The sequence below is a fragment of the Musca vetustissima genome, unplaced genomic scaffold, assembly GCF_032173495.1.
Source record: "Musca vetustissima isolate MV318-11 ecotype Yass unplaced genomic scaffold, APGP_CSIRO_Mvet_v1 utg36418, whole genome shotgun sequence".
In the NCBI taxonomy this organism is placed as follows: Eukaryota; Metazoa; Arthropoda; class Insecta; order Diptera; family Muscidae; genus Musca; species Musca vetustissima.
In genome coordinates this window covers 142902-165576 of record NW_026876644.1, presented here as the reverse complement: position 1 = coordinate 165576, position 22675 = coordinate 142902, and the positions used below count along the sequence as shown (strand labels likewise).

Below are 22675 nucleotides of genomic sequence, written 5' to 3'. Positions count from 1 at the left end.
GTCATATGTGAACTATTTTGAAAGTGTTCCTTTGGCGACTATCGCTTTGGCATCAGGCAAATCTCAAAAAAAAAAAAAAACCGACTACCAACAACTAGTAGACTTTTCCCATACTCAGCGTATTTTAGTCCCAGGAAATTTTGTTAAAGACTGAAGGCTATTGATCTAATGTTGGCAACATTTGATTTCGAAACCACTTTCCCAAATACAAAATGTTTTTGGCGTCAAGGCTTCGGTCGACTGGCGCTATGTACCATGAAGCAAAAAAAAAAAGAGTAATGTGTGGAAAATAAAACTCTAGAAGGATTTTCATGGAGGAGTGTAAATGTTGTTTGTGTACTCTACTCAAATGTGTATAAAAACTGCACTAACAGAACGGTAGAATGTTAAGTGAACTCTGTTACAAGTCGTGCAGTAATTTCAATGGAAAATAGGTTCTTTTTTTATTGCTTGAAACAAGTGCTCAACGCATTTTGGAATTTGAGCAAATGGAATTGTACGAAGTGTAGAATTACAGGCGCATGTAATCGTATTTGCTTTCATTGATTAAAAAAGCAAAAATTTTCAGAACGGAATTCCAATAAGAGTTGTGGAAACATCACTAGCAAAATGTTTTTTGTTGGACATGTTTGGATAGTGGCCGTCGAGGTCTATAGATGCAACGCCGAGTAAAATTTTGTTTATGTGTAGTCATATTAAAATTATTTTTTACTTTTCTAAAAAACATTTAACTTTTGTAAAAATTTTAATTTTGCGGAGTCGAACTTCTTGTGTTTACAGACATGACATAGGTTTGGAAAGCAATGACATAGGTTTGGAATACAGTTTGGACCAAACCAGATAGATTTAAAACTTTCAAAAAGTTGACTTCTTGTGGGGGAGGTACCAGATGAAGAGTTTCAACATTAGGATATCATCTAAATTTTAATAGAAATGATACTTTGAGCGAAACGTAAATAGTATCTGATACTTAATTAGCTTTATATAAGACATGAAATGTTCAAACGGGCGAACCATTTCCAAAGAACGCACACGGCAAAAAGATTAAATTGTATAGATATATTTGATAATCTGTTGCCTTCATATGTTATTTACAATATTCCCACCTTTCTAAATCGACACCAAGTATCATTGGCCCGAAACCGAAACATTTAAAACCAATGCGACACATTTTCGTTGTATCATGGTATATATATACGCTCATAAGCCTTAAGCCGTTGAAATACAATATCAACCAAATAACCATCACACACAGAACCACACCCTTTTTATGAAATTTTGCATAACCATAACGTCCCGATTTCGTTCTTTAGAAGTCTTGATATTGACGTAGACCATATACTTCACGTCCCTTTAAAGTGAAACTTGCTACAATTTTAAATCGCAAATTCTTGGTGGCAATTGCGGTCCGAAAACTTTTTATGTCAAAGAACAATGCTTTCGTTGCTTAAGGAGACCCCCCATTCTCGGGCTTTAAAGAAATTTCTTGATTTAATTCGAATCTGCACTAATTCAAAAATGTCTCTACACAATTGCAAGTGAAAATCTTAAGAACTCTTGAAAATATAGCCGATTTATTGAGTCAGCATCAAGTGACGGCTGAAGGGCATCTCAAACTTTAAACGCGTTTTCTCAAAACATTGGTTTTGCGAATGGCTGGCACGATAACTCAAAAACTAATAACTCAATCTATTCCGAATTTTACACGTTTCTCTGTGAGTGTATAGCTATCGTATGAACTAGGATAAAACCAATCGGTGAAGATCTTCCTTATTTTTTAACTTGGTTTTTGGTCAAAAATCGGAGATTTTCCAAAAATATTTTTTCAAAGGTCCGCCATTTTGTTAATTTTTGAGCGAAGTCTATAATCCTAGTTCATACTAGAGCCAGAAATGTACTCTTTCTAACACCGTTGGAATTTTCGGATTCCGATGTTGCAGTGAGGAGTTATCATGCCCGCCATCAAAAATAAGGACTTTTCTTTAATTACAAAAAACCAACAACAAGACAAAAAACTAATTTTTTTGCAAATTATTTTTCTTCTCTTTTAAATTAAATATATATATGTGCAAAGTTACAAACCTTAACAATCATTGGTATTGATTTACCTTGAAAAATTAAAATCGTGAATAGGGGGAGGGTGTTTCCCTTAAATGGAAAATATCGTCGTCTTGTTTATATTAAACAGATCTATATCATCCAACTACGACCATAGAAAATAATTAGTAATCTCTAGATGCGCAATTTATTCAACAAAATTCTTCATACAATCCCATTTTCAAGAAGGTAAGGTCCGATCTTCTCGACGAACCACAAAACATACGAAACAGTCACACGGTGACGATAGAGGGGTTTTTCAACAACAACTCCGAATCCCAGGTGTCTCGAGGCCATTGTCGCCAGTCAGCGTGATATTTCGGTAGAGTGCATTTCAAGGTCCCAATCAGCAAATACACAGTATTAAAGTATTTACTGAACTTTATGAGCCTTAAGAGCCAAGTCTTTATGCAAAAAGTGTTTGAGGAATTCCCATGATATGGAATGAACAATCCTGGGTTTTGCAGCACTTTGGACTACAACAACATACAATGAAGGGCATTTGATCATTTTAAGCAAGGACAATTCAGGACATTTGGCTACCGTCCTTTTAAGCTATATGTAGTTAAAAACGGTGTCATTTTGAAGGATTTAATCTATAAATGTGAAGGGCAGCACATGTTCCGCCACATCTAACTATACATCATTGCATATTGCCTTTTTTTATAGCACAAAAATTTCAAAAAGCAACATCATCAAAAAGAAAAGCCCCACCTTTTTACACTTTCGAAACATGTCGATTAACTCCATTTGTTTTCCAAATTCCTTTCACTGTTTGAAGACATTGATTTGCTTTTGCTGTGGCCCAGTAAATATCAAGGAGCATTCCCTCAACATTATTTAGTTCTTGGAATTCCAACATTTCAATGATGCTTTATCATGACCGAGAAAGACATGAAACATACATGGTAAATCATGGATTATGTAATGTATTCTTGTGAAAATAAGTGTAAATGCGAAGAGAACAAAACAAGAACAAAATGTATCCCACAGTTGGCCAGGAAATGCGCGATGATGTGATGATTTCCATTTTCACAGAATTTTGCTGAATACTATCGCAGGGATAACAAACGTTGTTCTTTGTCTTTAACGCGTTCTGCTGTCTGCTCTCGCTACTTACTATAATTATTTTAACTGCATGTGAAATGGAAGCACTTGACATTACGTGCAATTTTCATTTATTTGAACAGAAAAGAATTACATCATATCAACGGAGATTTAATGCACTTGCTCTAATGATTTTTTTAAGTAATTCAATTTCAAGGATATGTTTGTTTTGTGGAAGAATTTTTTAAAGGTATATCTTCGCCCATTTGACACATGGGAAATATAAACCCTAAAAAACATGCTCCAGAAATGAGGCGTATGGATCCATTCGCGGTGGTTCTTTCTCCACAAGTGGTCAACATCTCGATTTCTTCTCCATTTATATACTCCTCCTTAAAATCGAGTTGTTGGGACAAGATAGTGTCGGAAGAGCACCTGAAAATGTTGTTGTTATAGCGCAACATGTATTGTCCTTCTTTTGCCAAAAACCTGGGAACTTTACACAAGGACGCAAGCCAGGCCGATCATGAACAAATTTCCCTCATTGATAATAGTGTGGTTTATTTTGAAAGAGTTTTACGTCGATTTTTTCTTATATTTAGATTTTTAAAGGTTTGGGTTTGTTAAGTAGCTTTATTTATAACACTAGCATATACCCGCTACTTCCTTAGCGAATGTGGGAAGTATTTAAAACCCAATACCAAACATTATTAACATTTTTGGAACCATCTAGTACCTATGTTCTCTTATAGTACTTTTTTCGAAAACTACCTCCATATCTCAACCCTACACACCTATTCTGACCGCAATTGTATTGTTGTAATTTATTACAACAATTGTTGTAATTTATTAATCTTTGTACTCGTGTAAAATTTCCAAATTTCAAATATAGCTTCAGCCAAATCCAAATTAAGTACCAATTAGTAAACATTAATAAAAATTACCATAACTTCCAATGGAAATCATGCAATCCAATGAAAATCTTTTTACTCAATTCAGGATTCCAGCTCTATCGGTTAGCTTTTATTCCAAACTGTACCAAATTTAGTGCCATTTAGTACACATTAGTATACACTTCCAAAACTTCCAATAAAGCCTAATCCTACAACCCAACAGTAATCCTTACTTCAAATTTCAAGATTCTAGCTCTATCGGTTCAGCCAAATCCAAATTGTTCCAATTATAGTACGATTTAGTACTTTTCGTGCACATAAGTAAAAAAAATTCCAAACCTACGTATATATCCCAATCCTACTCTTCGACCGTAATGTTAATTTTAATTTTCAGGATTCCACCTCCAAATTAAATTTGTACCGAATATAGTACCATATAATACTTTTCGTATACATAAGCACACGCTTCCAAAGCCAGCTCCTTATATCGACCCTGCTTCTCAACCTTAATTTGCATTGCAAATTTCAAGTTTTTAGCTCTATCCATTCACAAGCTACGAAATTGTACTTAATTTAGTACGTTTTAGTACTTTTCGTATACTTATAGTTCGAATGTCCAAGAAACTCTTTGCTATATCTATTCTACACTCCATCAGTGACCCTCATTTAAAATTTAAGAGTTCTAGCTCTACCGGTTCGCCAAATACTTTTAGTGCCGTTCTAATACGAATTTCCTAAAACCCAGCCTTATCTGTCACCTTTGGACCAAGAATGATCCTCACCTAAAATTTCAAGATTATATCTTCAGCCGTTTCGTCTGGGCTTTGATGAATCGTTAAATCAGTCAATCTGTCAATCAGTCAGTCAATCACTTTACTCTTTTATTAGTATAGATTATTTAATGCTTATATATATATTTTTAATTTGTCTTTTATTTTTCGTTCCAGGTTTCATGAATTATATATGCTCGAATTTCCGTATGATGACAATCGAAAACGATATACAAATTATTTGAAAATATGGCAGGCCCGTCGATAACGATCAATATATATTTTGGAATTATCTTCATATCTCAATAATAAAATTCCACAAGGAAGGATTACAATAGAATGTAGTCCAAAAAAGTGGGCAAAGTTGTTAAGAAAAATATTTCTTAAAATTTATAATTAATATATATTTTTTAAATGATAATGAATTTATTAAAAATACTATTTGTTTTTATTTACGGATACAACAAATATGGTAAGTATTACATGGCCCCTACGCATGCGACATAATTTGTGTGATGACGTCACAATGTTTCATTCACCTGCCTGTATGCATTTGTTGTGCAAATTTCACAAAAATACCAGGCGCCCAGAAGAAAATAGAAAGTAGCCCGCCAAAAAATGTAAAAAATTGCATCTGGCAATGCCGTACAAAGAAATTACAAAATTTGTAGCATACTTTTAGGCACTCTTTTTTTGCGGGTGGGGTGTTGCCAGACCAAAATTTTCCGATTTTTTTCCTGGTAACTTGCTACTTCATTCTGGAAGCCTGGTATTTTTGCGAAATTTGCGCAAAATTGCACCAAATTTTTAGGATATTTTTTTCAAATTCATTGGGAGCCATTATTGGGCGTTATTGTTACTAAGAAACTAATATTGTGAACCCCCACTATCAGATTTTTTTAGACGTCCATAAATGGACACATATTTTTAGTACTTTTTTTTAAATCTGTTTATTTGTTTTATTTCAATAAACGAAGAAGGTACATAAAGAAATAACTCAACTACATACACTATTTACTTAATAGTACTTAATACAATGGTAGTGTAGAGGAACAAATTGAAGAACGATGTCAGGCTCAGCTGTATATTTTCTTTCAGGAATTGCAAAGGCATCCAGAACAGGTAGATAGAAAATTTAACTAATTGGCAAACTGCGGGCTTTTGGCTCCATAACATGTACCAGGTTTGATATTCGGAACAACATTTTTGGCCTCATATCAGGAAAGAGATTTCAAAAAATTCAACATAACTGATTTGGTAGTCCTTAAAGAAAGATGGCTGCCATAAAAATACACTAAGACTACTTATTTAATATTCAAAGAAATGTTAAAAAACGGCGAAGAAACAGGCTATGAACATTTGAAAGGGCTGTTTGTTTGTATGACTATTCATCGTTAAATTATAGCCCGAACTGAATATGTTTGGCAGTGAAACAATACACGAAATATATGTAATTGGTTATAAACAGTGTTTCCAAAAAGATAATAACTAAAAGATCACCCTTTATAATTGTAAAAATATGTAATGACAGTGTGTAATAAAACTTCAGAATTTCCTCTAACCATTTCTGGAAACTTTATAAAAATCGGTTTAGTAGTTGCCGAGATATTTGTATTTCAATTCAACGATGGCACGAAATACACCTCCTGCTCAATTCTGGTCACCTATTACCTGAAAATGAAAAACCACACAAAAATCGGTCTTTTAAAAAAGGCAAAATTTGTTTTCGTAATGTCTGCGGTTGTATGAAAATTATAGCATACTTGTAGGGGCAAATGGCAGTTCGAGGTGCAATTTTTTGTTGCTTGTTATATAGGTGTGATTGTATGTGATTTATGCACATATGCAATGTAAAATATATTTACTTGCACATACACACACTGAAGCTGTACGGAGAAAAAATTTCCATTTTTGCAAGATCGATTTTTGTGGTGTTTTCCATTTTTTGGTAACAGGCGCCCATCATCGAACAGAAAGTATATTTCGAAGCATTGTAGAATTTAAATTCGAATAACTCCGGAAATACTTAACCGATTTTTATGAATTTTGCAGCTATGGTTGGAGGGAATTCTGCAGTTTTATTTCACAATGACTTTATATATTTATTACAGCTATAAAGGTGATTTTTTAGCAGTTATATATTTGGCAACACTATTTTTAACAGTTTACACACATCTAGTGTTTTGCTTTTTTTTAAACATCTTCAGTTTGGTCCATAATTTAACGATGAATCGTCATACAAACGATCAACGCTTTCAAATCAGTGAATTTCATAACTAAAATGCGTTCTTTGTTAAAAAAGTTCATTAGGCGTTTCTTCAATTTTATTGCTGTATTAACGATCCATTGAAGCGGCTATTTTTTATTCCATTTCATATAGATATATGCCGATTTCAATTTCCTTTACGACCATACAATTTGGCGAACGGAGAGCCATATATTGATGCCGTAACTGGAAATTTCATAAATGTAGAATTTAATATCCTGGTTTTTGTCTCATAATTTTGGAACTACTGCAGGTATTGTAATAAAATTGATGTCATATCAAAGGTAGGAAGTCTGACTATTTCGTAATCTATTCAAAATTTAAAAAATGTGAAATGTTTTATTTATTATGTAGGAGGATAAATTTGTATGTTGTGGCCTTACAAAAGTTTTCAAAATACAATTTGCCGATTCTATGTCAAAGACCAATATTTATCCTTTTATTTGTGTTAATAGAGCTAGGTACAGGTAACGTCTTACAGACACCAAAAGATGGCGCGGACGATGGGTTTATAAAAATTGCATATCTCATTTAATTTTGCTATAACTTTCTTCGTATTGCCGATATTAAAATGAAAGTGGTGTCATGTGAAAGGTATAATCGTATAATTTCTTTTGAAATAAAATTACAAAATTAGTTGAATTTTAATATGAAATTGGAGTTTCAAAGTTGGGCTTAAAATACTTTACTTTGTATTGGGATGCACAAGAAGGAGGTAACCGATATTCCCCATTATCGAACTTGATTTAAGTGAGGAAGAAATATTACAGTATGCAATAGGTTAATTCCTTCAAAAGCTATTTCGCACACCAGTCAGACAGACGGACAATTATAAAGCTTCTCCAAATTTTGTGAAGCGGATTTTGTCCAAAAAACCTGGGGTCTAAAATTAATATTTCGATGGGATAGTGTATATACCCTCATATATATATATATATATATATATATACACTTGAATCAAATTTAGTACCATTTAGTACTTTTCGTACACATAAGTGCGATTTTTTAAAGCTACCTCAGTGATTTCTATTGTAATTTATTAAATAATATAACAGCCAATTAATTATTTTATTTTTGATATACATATATTATCATATAGTCCACCCACTTTGTAATGTAACCCACAATTATTAAAATGTTTTCATACATATCCTATGGTTATGACATCCCGTCAAAAAAAAAGAACCAACATTAAAAAAACGCCATTTATGACGAGTTATTGGCTCATAGGCCATTAGCATATAAATATAAGGTGATTATATGAATTATATTCCAATTATAATTAACACACCAGCATTGAAATGTTGATGTGTGCATGGGTGTATGGTTGTGTAATTTTTAAAATTTGTTGTAATTGCCATAACGAAAATTGCAAATATTTATTCCCTAGAAATATAATTGATATCGTTAATCCAATTAAAAAATAAAATACATAAATACATACATACATAAAATACTGTTGTATGTATGTATGTATGTATATGTATTTGAAATGTCAAATTAGCACATCGCATTGCCTTATTGACATTGACAAGATATAAAAAGTGAAATAATACCTTAAAGCACATCTCTATTGGAAAAATAATTTTTAGGCAGGGATATTCAGTTTAATTTTTATTATTAAAAATTAAACTGAATAAAGCATATAGTGAAATAATTAGCCGTTCCAATTTTCATCAATGTACGACTTTCAAGTAAAAAGAAAAAAAATGGTTTTATGAATATTTACTATACGTCCATGTTTTCTCATAATCCTCCAAAAATGTCCTGCACGGTTTGACGAATTTTAATATCCTATCATTTCTAATTTTCAAAGGAAAATTCCTCCTGACTTTCGGTTTTGACGTGGTCCTTATATGGTGCTACGACCGATGCTGGAATTAATTTTCATTTTCCTAAAATGGAGGGTATATCAAATTTGTATTTCCCTTTGAAACACATCGACATATTCACAAGTAAATATCGCTAAAACGAAATATCGATTTTTCTGAAATGTTCTGAAAAAATACAATTCAACTTACAAAATCAAAAGTGGTTTCATGCCAAAAAGCTCATTTTTCGTTTTCTGCTCGATCTAAATACAGATTAATTTCCACTTTCGGTCGGAATTCATTACTGTGACATGCCTGTTTATTGTATTCTTAACTAGATGCAAAATGCAATATAGATCTCGTAATATTTATGATAGAACTAAGAAATATTAAACACACATTGATATTACTCGTTTGTGTCTAATATTGAATATTGAATTTTTCGGTCCGTTATGTTATGATATAGGCCCCATATAACGCATCACCTAACATTCGGTATTTTAGGAATTTTTAGCTCGTTTTCAACCGTGATTTGGTTTTTTGAGTATACTTTGCATATCAAATCTTCTTACTGTAAATATTCAATAATTGTTGACTTTTCCCGAAAGCCTCTGTATATCGGTTCCTCCCAAATTTCGGTATTGTTGGGGAGTATTGATATATTTTTCAAGAGAATTGACTGTAATTTGTTTTTTTTTCCACAATCTTTCTGCTCCATACTCTCGAAACAGTACAGGTTATTGTTTGGTAATTTGGCTGTAATTTAGTTGTCATTCTGTGTCAAATCTTCCTTCAAAATTTTACCAATGAACTGCTCGCAATATATGTACAGTTACCGAACTATATATAAAAAAGTTACGCCCGCCCGCCCGAAATAAACGAAGTTTTAACTCATTTCTTTTTCTTTTACTTGGCTCTTTACTTTTTTAACATGTCCTTTATTTTTATTATTCATACATTCATTGATTAACATATAAACTAAACAAAGAGAATTTACAATAATTATTAATCGACAATACAGTAGTTATAAATACAAATTCGTACATTTAATAGTTAAGTTAGTAAACAATAATATTGTCATTAAAAATACATTAAACAGTGGTCGTGCTGTTGTAGTTACTTGCAAAACTGTCGGTCGGTGTGTGTGTGTGTGTGTGGGTATACGTTTTAAAATGTTAACAAATTATTTGAAGGTGAATTTATTATTACAAACTAAAAAGATAGCACATATTGCATTTCAATTAAGTGAGTTAACTACAGAAAACAAAAATATGGGAAAAAAATAAAACGGCAGAAACAAAGAACGGAAAGTATAGGGGAAGTTTACAGTATTTTTCATTAACGTTTTTAAAATTATAGCAAAATATATATTTTTCATATTGATCCTGAAAACAAGTTTTGTCATTTCTATGTGGTTTTTCTAGTTTTTCTAGTTGTGAATGACATCAAATAAAAATTAACATTTCAAAGACAAATAAACAAAAATCTTGAGATTGTGATTCATTTAAAATTAATTACAAATTGTTTAAATAATAGTTGGATTTAATTATTTGTCGCTTTGCATGTGTATGGGTGTGAACTAATTTGCATATAGTTATTACTATTATTTATTTTATTTATTTTTTTTTTCTTTTTGCAATTTTATGGACATATAGTGTCTTTTGGCTATGGGTGTTAAGTAATAAGTCTAGGTGTAGTGGCATGTGTGTTTCATATTGGGGCTAGCGGGTCAACTTCTATTTCATTGTATCAACTTAGCCCGAGTTGTTTAATTTACACGTTAACATATATTTATGTTGGACCCTTTATTGTTATTTAATTTTAAGCAAAATTAATTAACTTAAAACTACAAATCAAAATAAAATATTAAAAGCAAACAAAAAAAAAATTAAAAATATTTATATATAGAAAAATAAACATGTCTCTTTAAGCTTATACATATGTCTCTATGTATATATCTTTTATATAGAATGGTTATTCACAACAATTTCATTCCATTGTTTTCTTTCCTTTTTCCTGATTTCCTTTCTGTTGTTGTTATTGTAGTTTTGCGCTTTATTGGATTTTTGTTTCCTTCTCGTCGGTTTATGAATAGAAGGTCAAAACACTGGTCTGATTGCCACGCACAAACAGGAACGGTGGCATATCACGACTTAAACTTTCCAACCAGGCCATATACAGGGGAGCTGTCACAATATTTTTCCTTGGCATGGGCAATGTCATTACAACCAAATCGGATTTTGTCGATTGCTCTCGTAAATATTCACGTAAACGTAAATAGCGATTTGTCTTATCCTGTACGGCCATCATGTCATCCTCGGTAATGGCAACTACAATGACGATAAAAATACAACAATAACAATAAATGAATTAATATGTCAGTGAGAGCAGCAGCTACAGCAACAATAAAAAGAAAGGCCAAAATTTATGGCTAACTAACGGCAAGTAGCAAATAAAATGATTTTAATTCGATGGAATAAATTTGAAGATCAATCCAGCCGTGGAAGATAATTGACAAAGTTTATGAGATATTCCCCTGGAGTACGATTTTATTATAACATATAAATTTATTGCGAAATAAATAATAAAACTATTATATAGGTATTTTAGAAATTCTATTTTTTGAAGGACGGTTTAAGATATAGGATATTATTAAATGATTCCCTGAGCCATAAGAGTAGATATTTAGAAGATACTAAGGGAATTGATGAGGATCAGTGGCGAGATCCGAAACTATAGCCTCTTGGTGGACAATGCCATACTTTCCCTATTAATAAATAGATGTTTTTATAAAAAAAACTGAGATTCATCCTAACTATTTAGCAAAAACAAAATAGAAATGGTATCCCAAATAACCCGCCAACTCTACTAATTTAAAAAGAAAAACATTTTCAAGTACCTACTATCTAAATATTTTTGCATAATATCAAATTTTGCAAATATATTTTAAAATCCTATTTTGAAGAAGTTTGAAATTTTTTTGCAGAACTATTAATATGTGACAATCTGTGGCTTTACTATGAATGAGTATTTTTTCCCCCATGAAATTTCAAATCAGTTGAATAGCTTCCCTATTTAATTGTATATTTAGCATAAACTGTGGTTTCTTCTTTTCTATCTAAAATCTACAATTAAATTCCTAAGTAAAATTCTTTTCATCCATTCATTAAAAATTCCGTTGTTTTTCCAATGAATCCCATCACACTAAGTAGCCCTAAATGGCTTTATTTTAAACTTCAATGATTGTTTGAGCTAAACCAAAACATTGGTTTTCAAGTTTTATTGTGGCACTCACCCTCGTCCTCTTGCAGTTGTACATTTGTATCCTTTTCAGCAACAACAAAGTCCTTAATTAAATCGTTAAAGAACTGTGTCGATGATTCTTGTGGTTTTTTGGTAATGTCAGGAATCAATTGCAAATCCGAATAATCAATACGGAATTTAGACAATAGACTGGCCATGGAACGTTGTTCAAATTCCAATTCTGCTTTTTTGTTAGCTAAGGCATAAACTCTGAAAAGAGAGAGAGAAAAAAGAAAAATAACAATTTTAAAATGGAAAAATCTTTTTGGATAGATATCAATGTCGAGAATAGGAATGTTTGGAAAATAATTGTACTTGGAATTACAAGGCAATTTAAAGTTTCAAATATAATATTTAGTTTGAGATTTCCATGGAAAATTTACCATTCATCATGGCTGAATATGAATTCACATAGAAAATAACAATTCATAGGAAGTAGATATATTCAGCCTGACTAAAAAAAAAAAAAAAGATTTTCAAGAGGAATTAAAGCAACAACTGAATACCGTATGACTTTAATTATTCCGCCAAGCTGAATAGAGCCTTTTAAAGGGAATTTCCTATTCAGTTCGACTGAAGGCCAATGGAAAATTCTTATACAGCCTACATTGATGGATATTTATATATGAAATTTAGAATGGATAAATTTATATCTCCAAATTGTCTGCATATAAATTACTATTCAGATAGGCTGAATAAGATTTTCCTTGGAAGATTAATATTTAGTCAAATTAATAAAGCATTTTCACACTATTCAGTCAGGCTAAATAGAGACATTCAGCCAGATTAAAACAGATTTTCAAAAGGAATCTACAATTGATTTCTCAGTCGACAATATTCTACTCAGCATGGACAAATAATAGAATACTGAATAGAGACTTCCATTGGAAATTGACTATTCAGTTTGACTGAAGACCATTGAAAAATTCCTATACAGCGTAGATGAATGGATATTTTTACGAAAATTAGTAGCATGGATGCATTTTTATTTCCACCATGTTTGAATATAGACTTCCGTATGAAATTTACTATTGAACTTGGCTGAATGTGGCTGAATTTCCATAAGAAAAATAAATTCTAAATCTTTTATGGAAATTTATTTTTCAACCAAGCTGAATATAATTTAAAATCCCAGAATAGTTAAATGTAGCAAAAATGTATATTCTTACCTTAATTTACATGACTGCCATGTACGACGCGTACTTATAATATAGGGCAACAGAAGGGTAAGACCACCATCGTCGTATAACCACCAAACATCAATCACAGCGTGACTGCGTTTTCTGGTGAATTGTGACAATTCATTCAAAACTTCTTTGGGCAATTCAACGCCACCGGGACCCTTGTAGAGAGCAGCGGGATCATCGTGTTTTGTTTTCGATTTACGCAAAGAATTTGTCTGTAAATAAAAAAACAACAACAAAAATCGTTGTGGTGACACACACGCACACACACTATTCACATCAGACAAACGAACTTACCAAAAGAGGAGCCGTTTTGGGATCAGCAGGATCCGGTAAGCCAGATACTTCTTTACTTTGGGTGCCGGCAACAAACGATAAATCACTGGTGCTGGAGGCTATTGTATTTTTTTGTTTAACGAACAAAAGACAAAGAATAAAGTTTTGTATTTTTTAGTAAACAAATTAATTAGTATCGATGTTGTTAATGACAGACTAAAGAAAAAAATACACAAACAAAATTATACAAAGGTCGTGCATCATTAATATGTGCAGAATGTTTTGAGTTGTTGTCCTTTTTATGCGGCCCAAATTACAAAGAGACAATTTTAATATTATGCTTCGTCCCAAAGGACCACAGCAAGAGTCATGCATCAATGGAAACTAACTTTTCCAATAATCATAATAATAACACTAATACAAATGCAATCAAGGACCTCACGTACTTAAGGGTCAAATATACACTTAACCTCATTGTCTGTCTATTATCTCGATTAAGCGATAAATTTTGTGATAATAATTTATTATCGTCCAGAGGCATTCAACTGGTAGCAGCAATGACTGGTAAGAGACGAAAGCTTATAAATTCTTTAAAAAAACTGTTATCTCATTTCTTGGTAAAAAAAAACATTCCATGGCCATCGCAAGTGCTTCTAATTGGCCACCTCCACATGGACTTGGTTTGACCGACAAAACTGTTAACTTTCATAGGTCATTGAAAGTTATCATCTTGATACTGTCGACCGACAAAGTACATGGATGAAGTTTCAGCACAGTTGTTTTGCTGTGGTCATTGAACACACACTTTGAGGTAGCCCAAATGGGACATTCAACTTTAAATATGGACTATGGCTGGCTCATCTTATCCTAGGCATATTAAGTTGAAGTACACTTTAAAAGTCACAAGAGTTTAGAAGAATGTGTATATTGTTGTTGCTGCTGCTATTGTTGTTCTGGTATATTTCTCAGAAAAAACACACTATTTGTGATAAAATGTTATAGAAAGTAATGTAGACAGTTCATGGTGTATATAGTGTCTCGGTGTGTGTTCTTATTAATTTAGAGTGTGGAAACACGTGTCCAGCACAAATGCTATTAGTCGTAGTTTGTGTGTGGTTACTCAAAAAGGACCCACATATGCCGAAACCCCACAAAGAAATTCATGAAATAAAAGAAAATATTTTCCTGGGGTATAAAAGAAATGTCGGAGACTTAAAAAGAAGCAAAACTAATAACTAAAAGCAATATTAAAAATCATCTGGTGGGAATTGCGAAAAAAAATTATCGGTCGATTTTGCTGACATTTCATACGTATATGTTCACCCTGACCATACGTGTTTATACACATTACAATTTTCGGAGACCTCATAAATTAAATTTGTCATTCTGTTTTAAACGTTGACATGCACTCTTCGGAGACCTCATAAAGTATAGATTTTTAATCCGAGTGAAATTTTGATTTAGGCGTGTGCCGTTTTCCTTTGAATTTCCCATATGTTTCATGTTCTTGAGGGGTAAAATACATATCCCACATATTAATATGCCAACCGATTTTTGGTATTTGAATGGTCCTTGATTATATCTATAATTTGGCATTTAGGGTTTTGAAAAGATTCTGTTGGGAACATCAATAAATGGTCTTCGTAGATCTAAAAAAAAAAATAATAAATTTTTAATCGGAGTGAAATTTTGATTTAGCCACTCCCTTTGTCCATTGAATTTTCCATATGTTTCTGGTTCTTGAGGGGTAAAAGGCAAATCCCACATATCAATTTTTGGTATTTTAATGATCCTTGATTATAATGTGTCTATAATTTAGAATTTAGGTTTCTGAAAAGATAATACCCTACAAGAAGAAAATTTCAAATATGGGTCCATTTTTGGCATCGACGCCACATAAGTCAAACCCAATTTATCTTTAATTTTAGAGTATAATATCTCTCATGCAATAATCCCGCTTCATTCTAGTAATTTCGATGGTCTTAGCCGCCTCAAAATTTCTTCTGTCGGGAAATCTTTAATATCTCAAATTTAAGCCATTTTGAGTCGAATGTCTTAGATCGTTATTATTTATAATCAATGAATAAAATATTACGATATGCTAACATTGTTTTACACCGATAACCATATTGGGACGTAGTCTTTCGCGCCTACCAGGTAGAACGACATGGCTAAAACGAATTTACAATTTTTGTTATAAGGCTGAGGCTATTGAATGGGCTCGCCTCGGTAATATGTTGGTAAAGCAAATAGTAAATGTGAACGAAATTGATTTAACCATATCTCATCCGCCGTATTTTAAGGACGAATTCCTGAAACAAACATTAACAGAACTTTGGAGGGCTTTGGTGCGACATTTGCATAAAATCGGACGAAACTATTTATGAGCTCCATCCTTGGACCAAATAAGACGAATGTGCACAATTTCATCGAATTTGGATGATATATGCGGTTTGTACTCTGTTGACAAATTAACATGGTCAGACAGGTAGACAGACGGATAAACGAACGGACATAAAACGACCGAGAAACAGAATCTGTGCATGTTCTCAAAAGTAACAGAATTATTGATCTGCCCTCGTAAAGGATACCATTTGTTTCTGTAAATCAAATAGTTAAAGAAATCATTATCCCAATATAAAATCGTTATTACAAAATGCCTTTTTTCAAAATGATGATTACTCCATGCCACACTAAAGCGTTTTATTTACCCCCTTTCTCTCTCACCAAAAGGTGGGCAAGTAAATGAAGTTGTAAACTATAAAAAACAAATCAATATCCTCAAACAATGAAAAGTAATAACAACGGTTAAACAAAAGAATCTATCCAACACCTAGAACGAACATCGATGTCTAGGAAACAATGACAAAATATTGAGAAAGTAATATAAAGAAAATTAAAAAAAAAATCATCAAGAAAATTGTTTTCCTTTTTTTCTTAAGAAGCTTGTAATTGTTGCTATAAAATAAAAAAATAAAATGAAATGAAAACTCAAACAAAGACTGCAATAAAATAATAGATAGACAATTTCCAAGAAGGAAATCAGTTAGAAAACAATTTTGTTAAATGAGAAGAAAAAAAAAACACTTTTTTATGTTGAAGTACTCAATTTTTATTTGTCATGTTTTTTTTTCGAGTTTCTTGACCTTGCCATTTTCTTGCTACATCTAATATTTCAAGTTAAAATGAAATTAGCAAGGCATTTCTAATGGTCTGTAAACTTCATAAAAATGATTTCTTTGTACAAAATATAGAATATAATTTGAAAAGACGTTCAATTATTAAGTATTTACAATTAAATCAATACTATACTATATTACAATTAAAATCAATACTATGCTTTGTATTCACTTTGAAATTAGAGAAGAAGAAATATTTTCTTTTTCACTTTAGTTCAGCTTGCATAATCCACATATCTTTCAAAAATATCCATTAGATAAAACGTGTCGTCTATAACCCAGGTACAAATTAATCAGTTTTTTTCCTTCCATCCTAAACAACGAAGAATGATAATATCAGAAATATGATTCTAATACTATACCGCAGGTACGTCTAAAGATTCCGACAATTGAGTCGTCCTTGCCACACCATCATCTCCAAGAAACGTTGACATGATACGCATGTGTTTGCCTTTGACTTCCTCATTGTTCGCTTTGCATTGTTCTCGGGAGTCATATTCGTTACTAATTCCAATAAAAACAAACAAAAGAAATACCAAAGGATTTCACATGTCAAAAATATTGATATTTCGATGTTGTGACAAAGTCGATGTCAAACAGGACAAGAAAATTGACTACAGCAATTTGTCAGATGCATTGGAAGATGTTTTGTTAAGCGGAAGTTGAGTATTGGGGAAAATTAATATCCGGTGTTAAAGTCAGCCTTTGTTTGTATTTAGCAGAAGAGCACAAAGTTAAATTTTGTTGTTTACGAAAAATGTATTTATATAACAAGTCATGTATAATCAAATGCTATTGAGACAAATGCTATCCTTTCTTCTGGTACCTCCCACACGAAATATTCAATATTTGGTTTGTAATATAATGCGAACGGTCTATCCGATTTCAATCAAACTTTACACAACCTAATAATATAATTTCAGAAAACTAGCAATTTCTGTTATCATGGCAACTCTGTCAATTCCAATTATTTATGTATCTTTCAAAAGTTATAAAGAAACTAAAATACCTATTATTTTCTCCAGATTTGACAGCTCTGGCAAATACTTGCCTTCACAGCCGTTGTGAAATTTAAAATGCCAGTTTTTAATTTCATATAGGAAAAGTAAATCGATTAAAAAAGGGACATTCACAATGTTAACCCATCAATAGATGACGCTGCGGCAAAAAAATGGTCAGATTGTTAAATACTTGACAAATTCGTTTGTAAAATTCGATATATTTCCAGTTTTTTATGTTATATACACAAATTACAAAGTATCAGAAAACCTATGATGTGATCTGTCATTTATTCGCACATACCCAACTTGTTTTTACAACATAATTTGAAAAAAAAATATGTCTTCAAGTAAATAGATAGTCATGACCTCTGCTATAGAAGGTGATCGAAGAGAAACAAGCATAAAATTCTTTTCAACAAAGAAAATAAAATCCATTTGTTATTTATCATTTTTATAAGTCATACAATTGCTGACATACGAATTTTATTACATACATACATTCAAATTTCTGTTTTTTTATTACACGTGCAAGGAGATGACTTTTGTTGTCCAGAGGCTAGTGAGGTTAAAGGTTAAAATAATATAAATCTTGATAGGAATATGTACGAAAACACACAAAAATAACTGCTGACAAAAAATACACAACAACAAAAGTGAAAATTAAAAAAGGCTTTTGGAGCCAACTATTTGATGACAAACATCAGCACTTTGCAATAAAATAAATACCAAACCAGTGAGCGGAGCAGTATAGTCGGACAGGGCCGACCATATGATACCCTACACAACTTCCTAGAAAATCTCACTTTGTGTGGTTCTATAGTCTGAGTCTGGCTAATATTTCGCGATATTTGCACCCTCTTGACTGACTAGAGGTCAACAAATATTATTAATATTCAGTACAGTCCTTTTAATTACTTGTCCAGATTCCCTACACCGTGGCTTGTGTTGTGATGTTCGGCTTTCAATTGTGTAGATCGACTCAAAAAAGAAAAAAAACACACACACACAAAAATTAAGTTTTCGGTCCACTTCATCCCAAAATTATTATCTGATCATCATCATATTAATATCGCAGTAGTATTGCACAAAAGATAGATGATAACAGGCTATGTTTTAATTATAATTTATTATATAGGGAAGAAAAAATCTATGATTTCGGAAAAATAAAATTGTATACATATTTGGATATTTTTTCTTTCTTTTTTCCCAAACGTCTTCTCTTTTCTTTTCAATATGGATCTCGTGACGTATACATGTTATTCACACGTGTACAAAACATTTTATGGGGCATTCTAAGCCTCCAACGTGGTTTTTAATAACCTTTTAAAGGATCATCTGAGTCTTAGGCGTGGTTTTTTATAAAGAATTTTTAAAAGATCATCTGAGTCTTCATGGGTGTGTTTTAATAATGATTTTTTGCGAGAACTATCTGAGCTTTTGGCGTTGTTAATAACAATAATTTTTTAAGGACTATCTGAGCGTCTAGCGTGGTTTTTAATAAGAAAAATTGCAAAAAATTGCTTTAGGCGTGGGTTTTTAATAAGAATTTTTCGAAGAACCTTCTGAGCGTTGGGCGTGTTTTTTTAATGAAAAACTTTTTAAAGCTCCATCGGAGACTTAGGCGTGGTTTTTTAATAAAGAATATTTATGTGTCCTTCAGTATGGATCCTTTTTTAATGAAGAACTTTCTAGAGGTCCATTAGGCATGGTTTATTAGTTACGATTTTTTATTGCAAAAATTGTTTTAGGCGTGGTTTTTAATAAAGAATATTTATCCATTAGGCATGGTTTATTAGTTACGATTTTTTATTGCAAAAATTGCTTTAGGCGTGGTTTTTAATAAAGAATGTTTATGGGTCCATCAGTACCTTAGTCCTGTTTTTTAGTAAACAAATTTATAATCTTAGACCTGGCTTTTTTATAAAACCATTTACAGCCTTACATATGTGCATTTAGAAACTTAATATTTATTTAAACTATTTTATTTTTAAATAATTATTTTTTGTTGATTCTAACATTTTTACTCTGTGAAGGACATCATTTTTCAGGACACTGAAAAATATTTAAATTAATTAAACAAATCAATTAACTATTCAGAAAACTAACAACGTTCACGCAACATTTGAATTATGACCTTGTGGTTGTAATATAAAAATATCACAACCAATAAACAAACAAAAAATAAATAAAACAAACACATAATAAATATTTTTCTTCCTACTAACTTCGATAATTGCAAGCGAGAAAAAATTGCAGCTGAACAAATGCAAACAAACCATAAACAAATTATCTTACGTTGCATAAATTTTAAATCGACAAAAACACACATTTTTCTCCATTTTCTACCCTCTTATCGTTATTTAACCGAAATGAAAAAAGAGAAACTGAGAATTGAAAACAAAATGTGTTTACAAATGTGTTAAACACCCCACCCTCGCACTGATTCGTGGAAAGCCGGTTGAACACCAACACCAAACACAAATGATACTTGCCCTGGCCTTTGTCATCCTCATACACATTACCCCTTGTAACTTTCCAATGGTTCACTGACTTGGTTTTGCTTTTCCGCATTTTCCTGCAGTCTCTTTTTGTTTGTTTTGTTTTATAATTATCTGATCATCGCCGAAAATTATAGGCATGTCCTTGACCATAACGGGAACCTCACAGAACATTTCGCCATCTAGTGTGGTAATGGGTTACTAAATAATATCTGAGTACGTAAGCACCTGTAAATATTTAAGAGTAACTCCCACATCCGAGTACACACGACAATAAAATTGGTATCAATTTAAAGGTCAACCACTCCTCTTGGGTATACTATCAACTTCTCGGGTCTATGTCTTTCAGGGGTAAATCTATGCGCTATAGGATACAAATTTTGTAAATTTTCAGACAAAAGACAGGGCCCATTTGATCCGCTAAATATTGACCGATCTTTATTAAAAAAGAGCCATGCTTATTCTTTGGCCCGATCCCCTTCTTCATGCAAAATTTCACGATGTTCGGACCATAGCTGCGGTCTCTAGAGCGACCAGAAAAACGGACAACAATTTATTATTTGGTCCATTTCATCTTCTATATATTAGCCGATCTTTACTAAAAACAATAGGGGTCTTCATTGGCCAGAACCCAAATTTCATGATTTCATGAAGATTGGTCCATAACTGTGGCCTGTATCGTGTTTACAAATTATAATGGACGGACGGACGGACGAACACACCGGTCTAGATCGACTCATATAGTCGAGATAAGGCGATCGGTATACTTAAAGGTGGGTCTAGGACCAATATTTCGCGGCGTTACTAACTTTTGGGGCTGCACAAAGCTATAATACCCTGACAACATAGTTGTGTAGGGTATGTGGTGAGAACTTATTAAGACAATATTGAAATGAAATTCCAAATATTAATATATTTTTTCAAAATTTCAGTTGTTAATGATAATTTTGTAATATACATATGTTTAAATAAATTCTGAACCAATTAATGCCATAAGAAAAGTGAGTAGTTTGACTTTTTATTTATGAAATAACAAATTCGAAAAAATGTAAAAAACGTAATGTTTCTATTTATGAAATAATTTTTTTTATTTATGAAAAACTACATTAGAAAAAATGTGAAATCTATGTCTCCAGTAAAGAAAGTAATTTTTCTAAACCTATACCAACAACTTCATTGGTATATATATATTTATTTCCCAAAAAATTTAACTGGCATTATTAAATCGCATAAATTAAATGCACTGAAATTTGTGACAACAATAAATAAAACTTACCTTTTTTAATGCCATTTTCTGTGGTCGCAGCGGTTATTGGGCCAGCATCTGGTGTTGGTAATTTTATTGTGTGTGGTTGGAAGGTAGTAGGGCAAAAGTGCAGCATAACACATGGCAGGTGAGTTACGATGTTTTTTTTTTTATTATTTTTGTTGTATAATAAAAAATGTGCCATATAATATTTATATATATTTAGCAAATACAAATAAATATTTTTTTGGTGATGGTGGCAGCATTCATATATTTACAGTTTGTTGGCGAAATAAAAAATGTATGTTGAAAAAAAATCCATGCAAAAAGTATAACATAAATATTTAATTAAAATGATATAAATTTAACAATAGTATATATGTACGTGTGTATAGTAATTTCGCTTGTTAGCATGCAGTTAAAGAATGCAAATTATTTATAAAAATGCATTTATCATCTTGGAATCAATAAAAATAAAATTAAGCAATTAAACATTTGTATGATATGTGTAAAAGTTTCAATTATGTTTATAATACCAGCAATTTTCCAAAAATATTAAAGTGTAAAGTAACTCTGTTAAAGGGCTACATACATACAAACATGAAAGGGTATAAATAACGCAATCGATTTAATTCAAATCAGTTCGATTCGAAAGCTATGTTCTTATTCATTATTCTGTGGCAACACAGGCTAAGTTGGAAGTTCCCTTTCCACATTGGCTGGGCTTTTTAGAGCAAGAAGTAAATGATCATAAATACCTATATAAATAAAAATAATTAAATTCGGTTTTCCATAATTATTGAAATTACAAAAAGACCACAACTGAGGGTAATTTTATTACTTTATAATACTTCAGTTTCGGAAGAAATTATTTTTATTAAGTTAATTCTTTAAAAATAAAACACACATGTTTATTTTTCAAATAAATTTAAATTTGTTGGTAACACGAAAATTGTGGTTGCGTATACATATTATCAACACCTATTCGCCACCATGGCAGTAACACTGGTCATTTGTTCGCTAACAACCTTTGTTATACCTACAACACAATTTTTGTAATTGATTTACTTGCGTGTTAGGGAATATTAGTGAAAAATTAAATAG

General features: G+C 31.8%; 1 protein-coding gene across 1 annotated transcript in view; it reads right to left on the bottom strand.

The window, feature by feature from the left end:
- Positions 1 to 10969: 10969 nt before the first annotated feature.
- LOC133321201 (bumetanide-sensitive sodium-(potassium)-chloride cotransporter) overlaps positions 10970 to 22675 on the bottom strand; it is a 56749-nt gene continuing 45043 nt past the window's right edge. The window contains exons 15-18 of the mRNA XM_061530289.1: positions 13669 to 13766; positions 13357 to 13586; positions 12180 to 12397; positions 10970 to 11214 (exon numbers count right to left, since the gene is read on the bottom strand). Coding sequence (XP_061386273.1) covers positions 10970 to 11214; positions 12180 to 12397; positions 13357 to 13586; positions 13669 to 13766 — 791 coding nt within the window. The remainder of the gene's footprint in view (positions 11215 to 12179; positions 12398 to 13356; positions 13587 to 13668; positions 13767 to 22675) is intronic.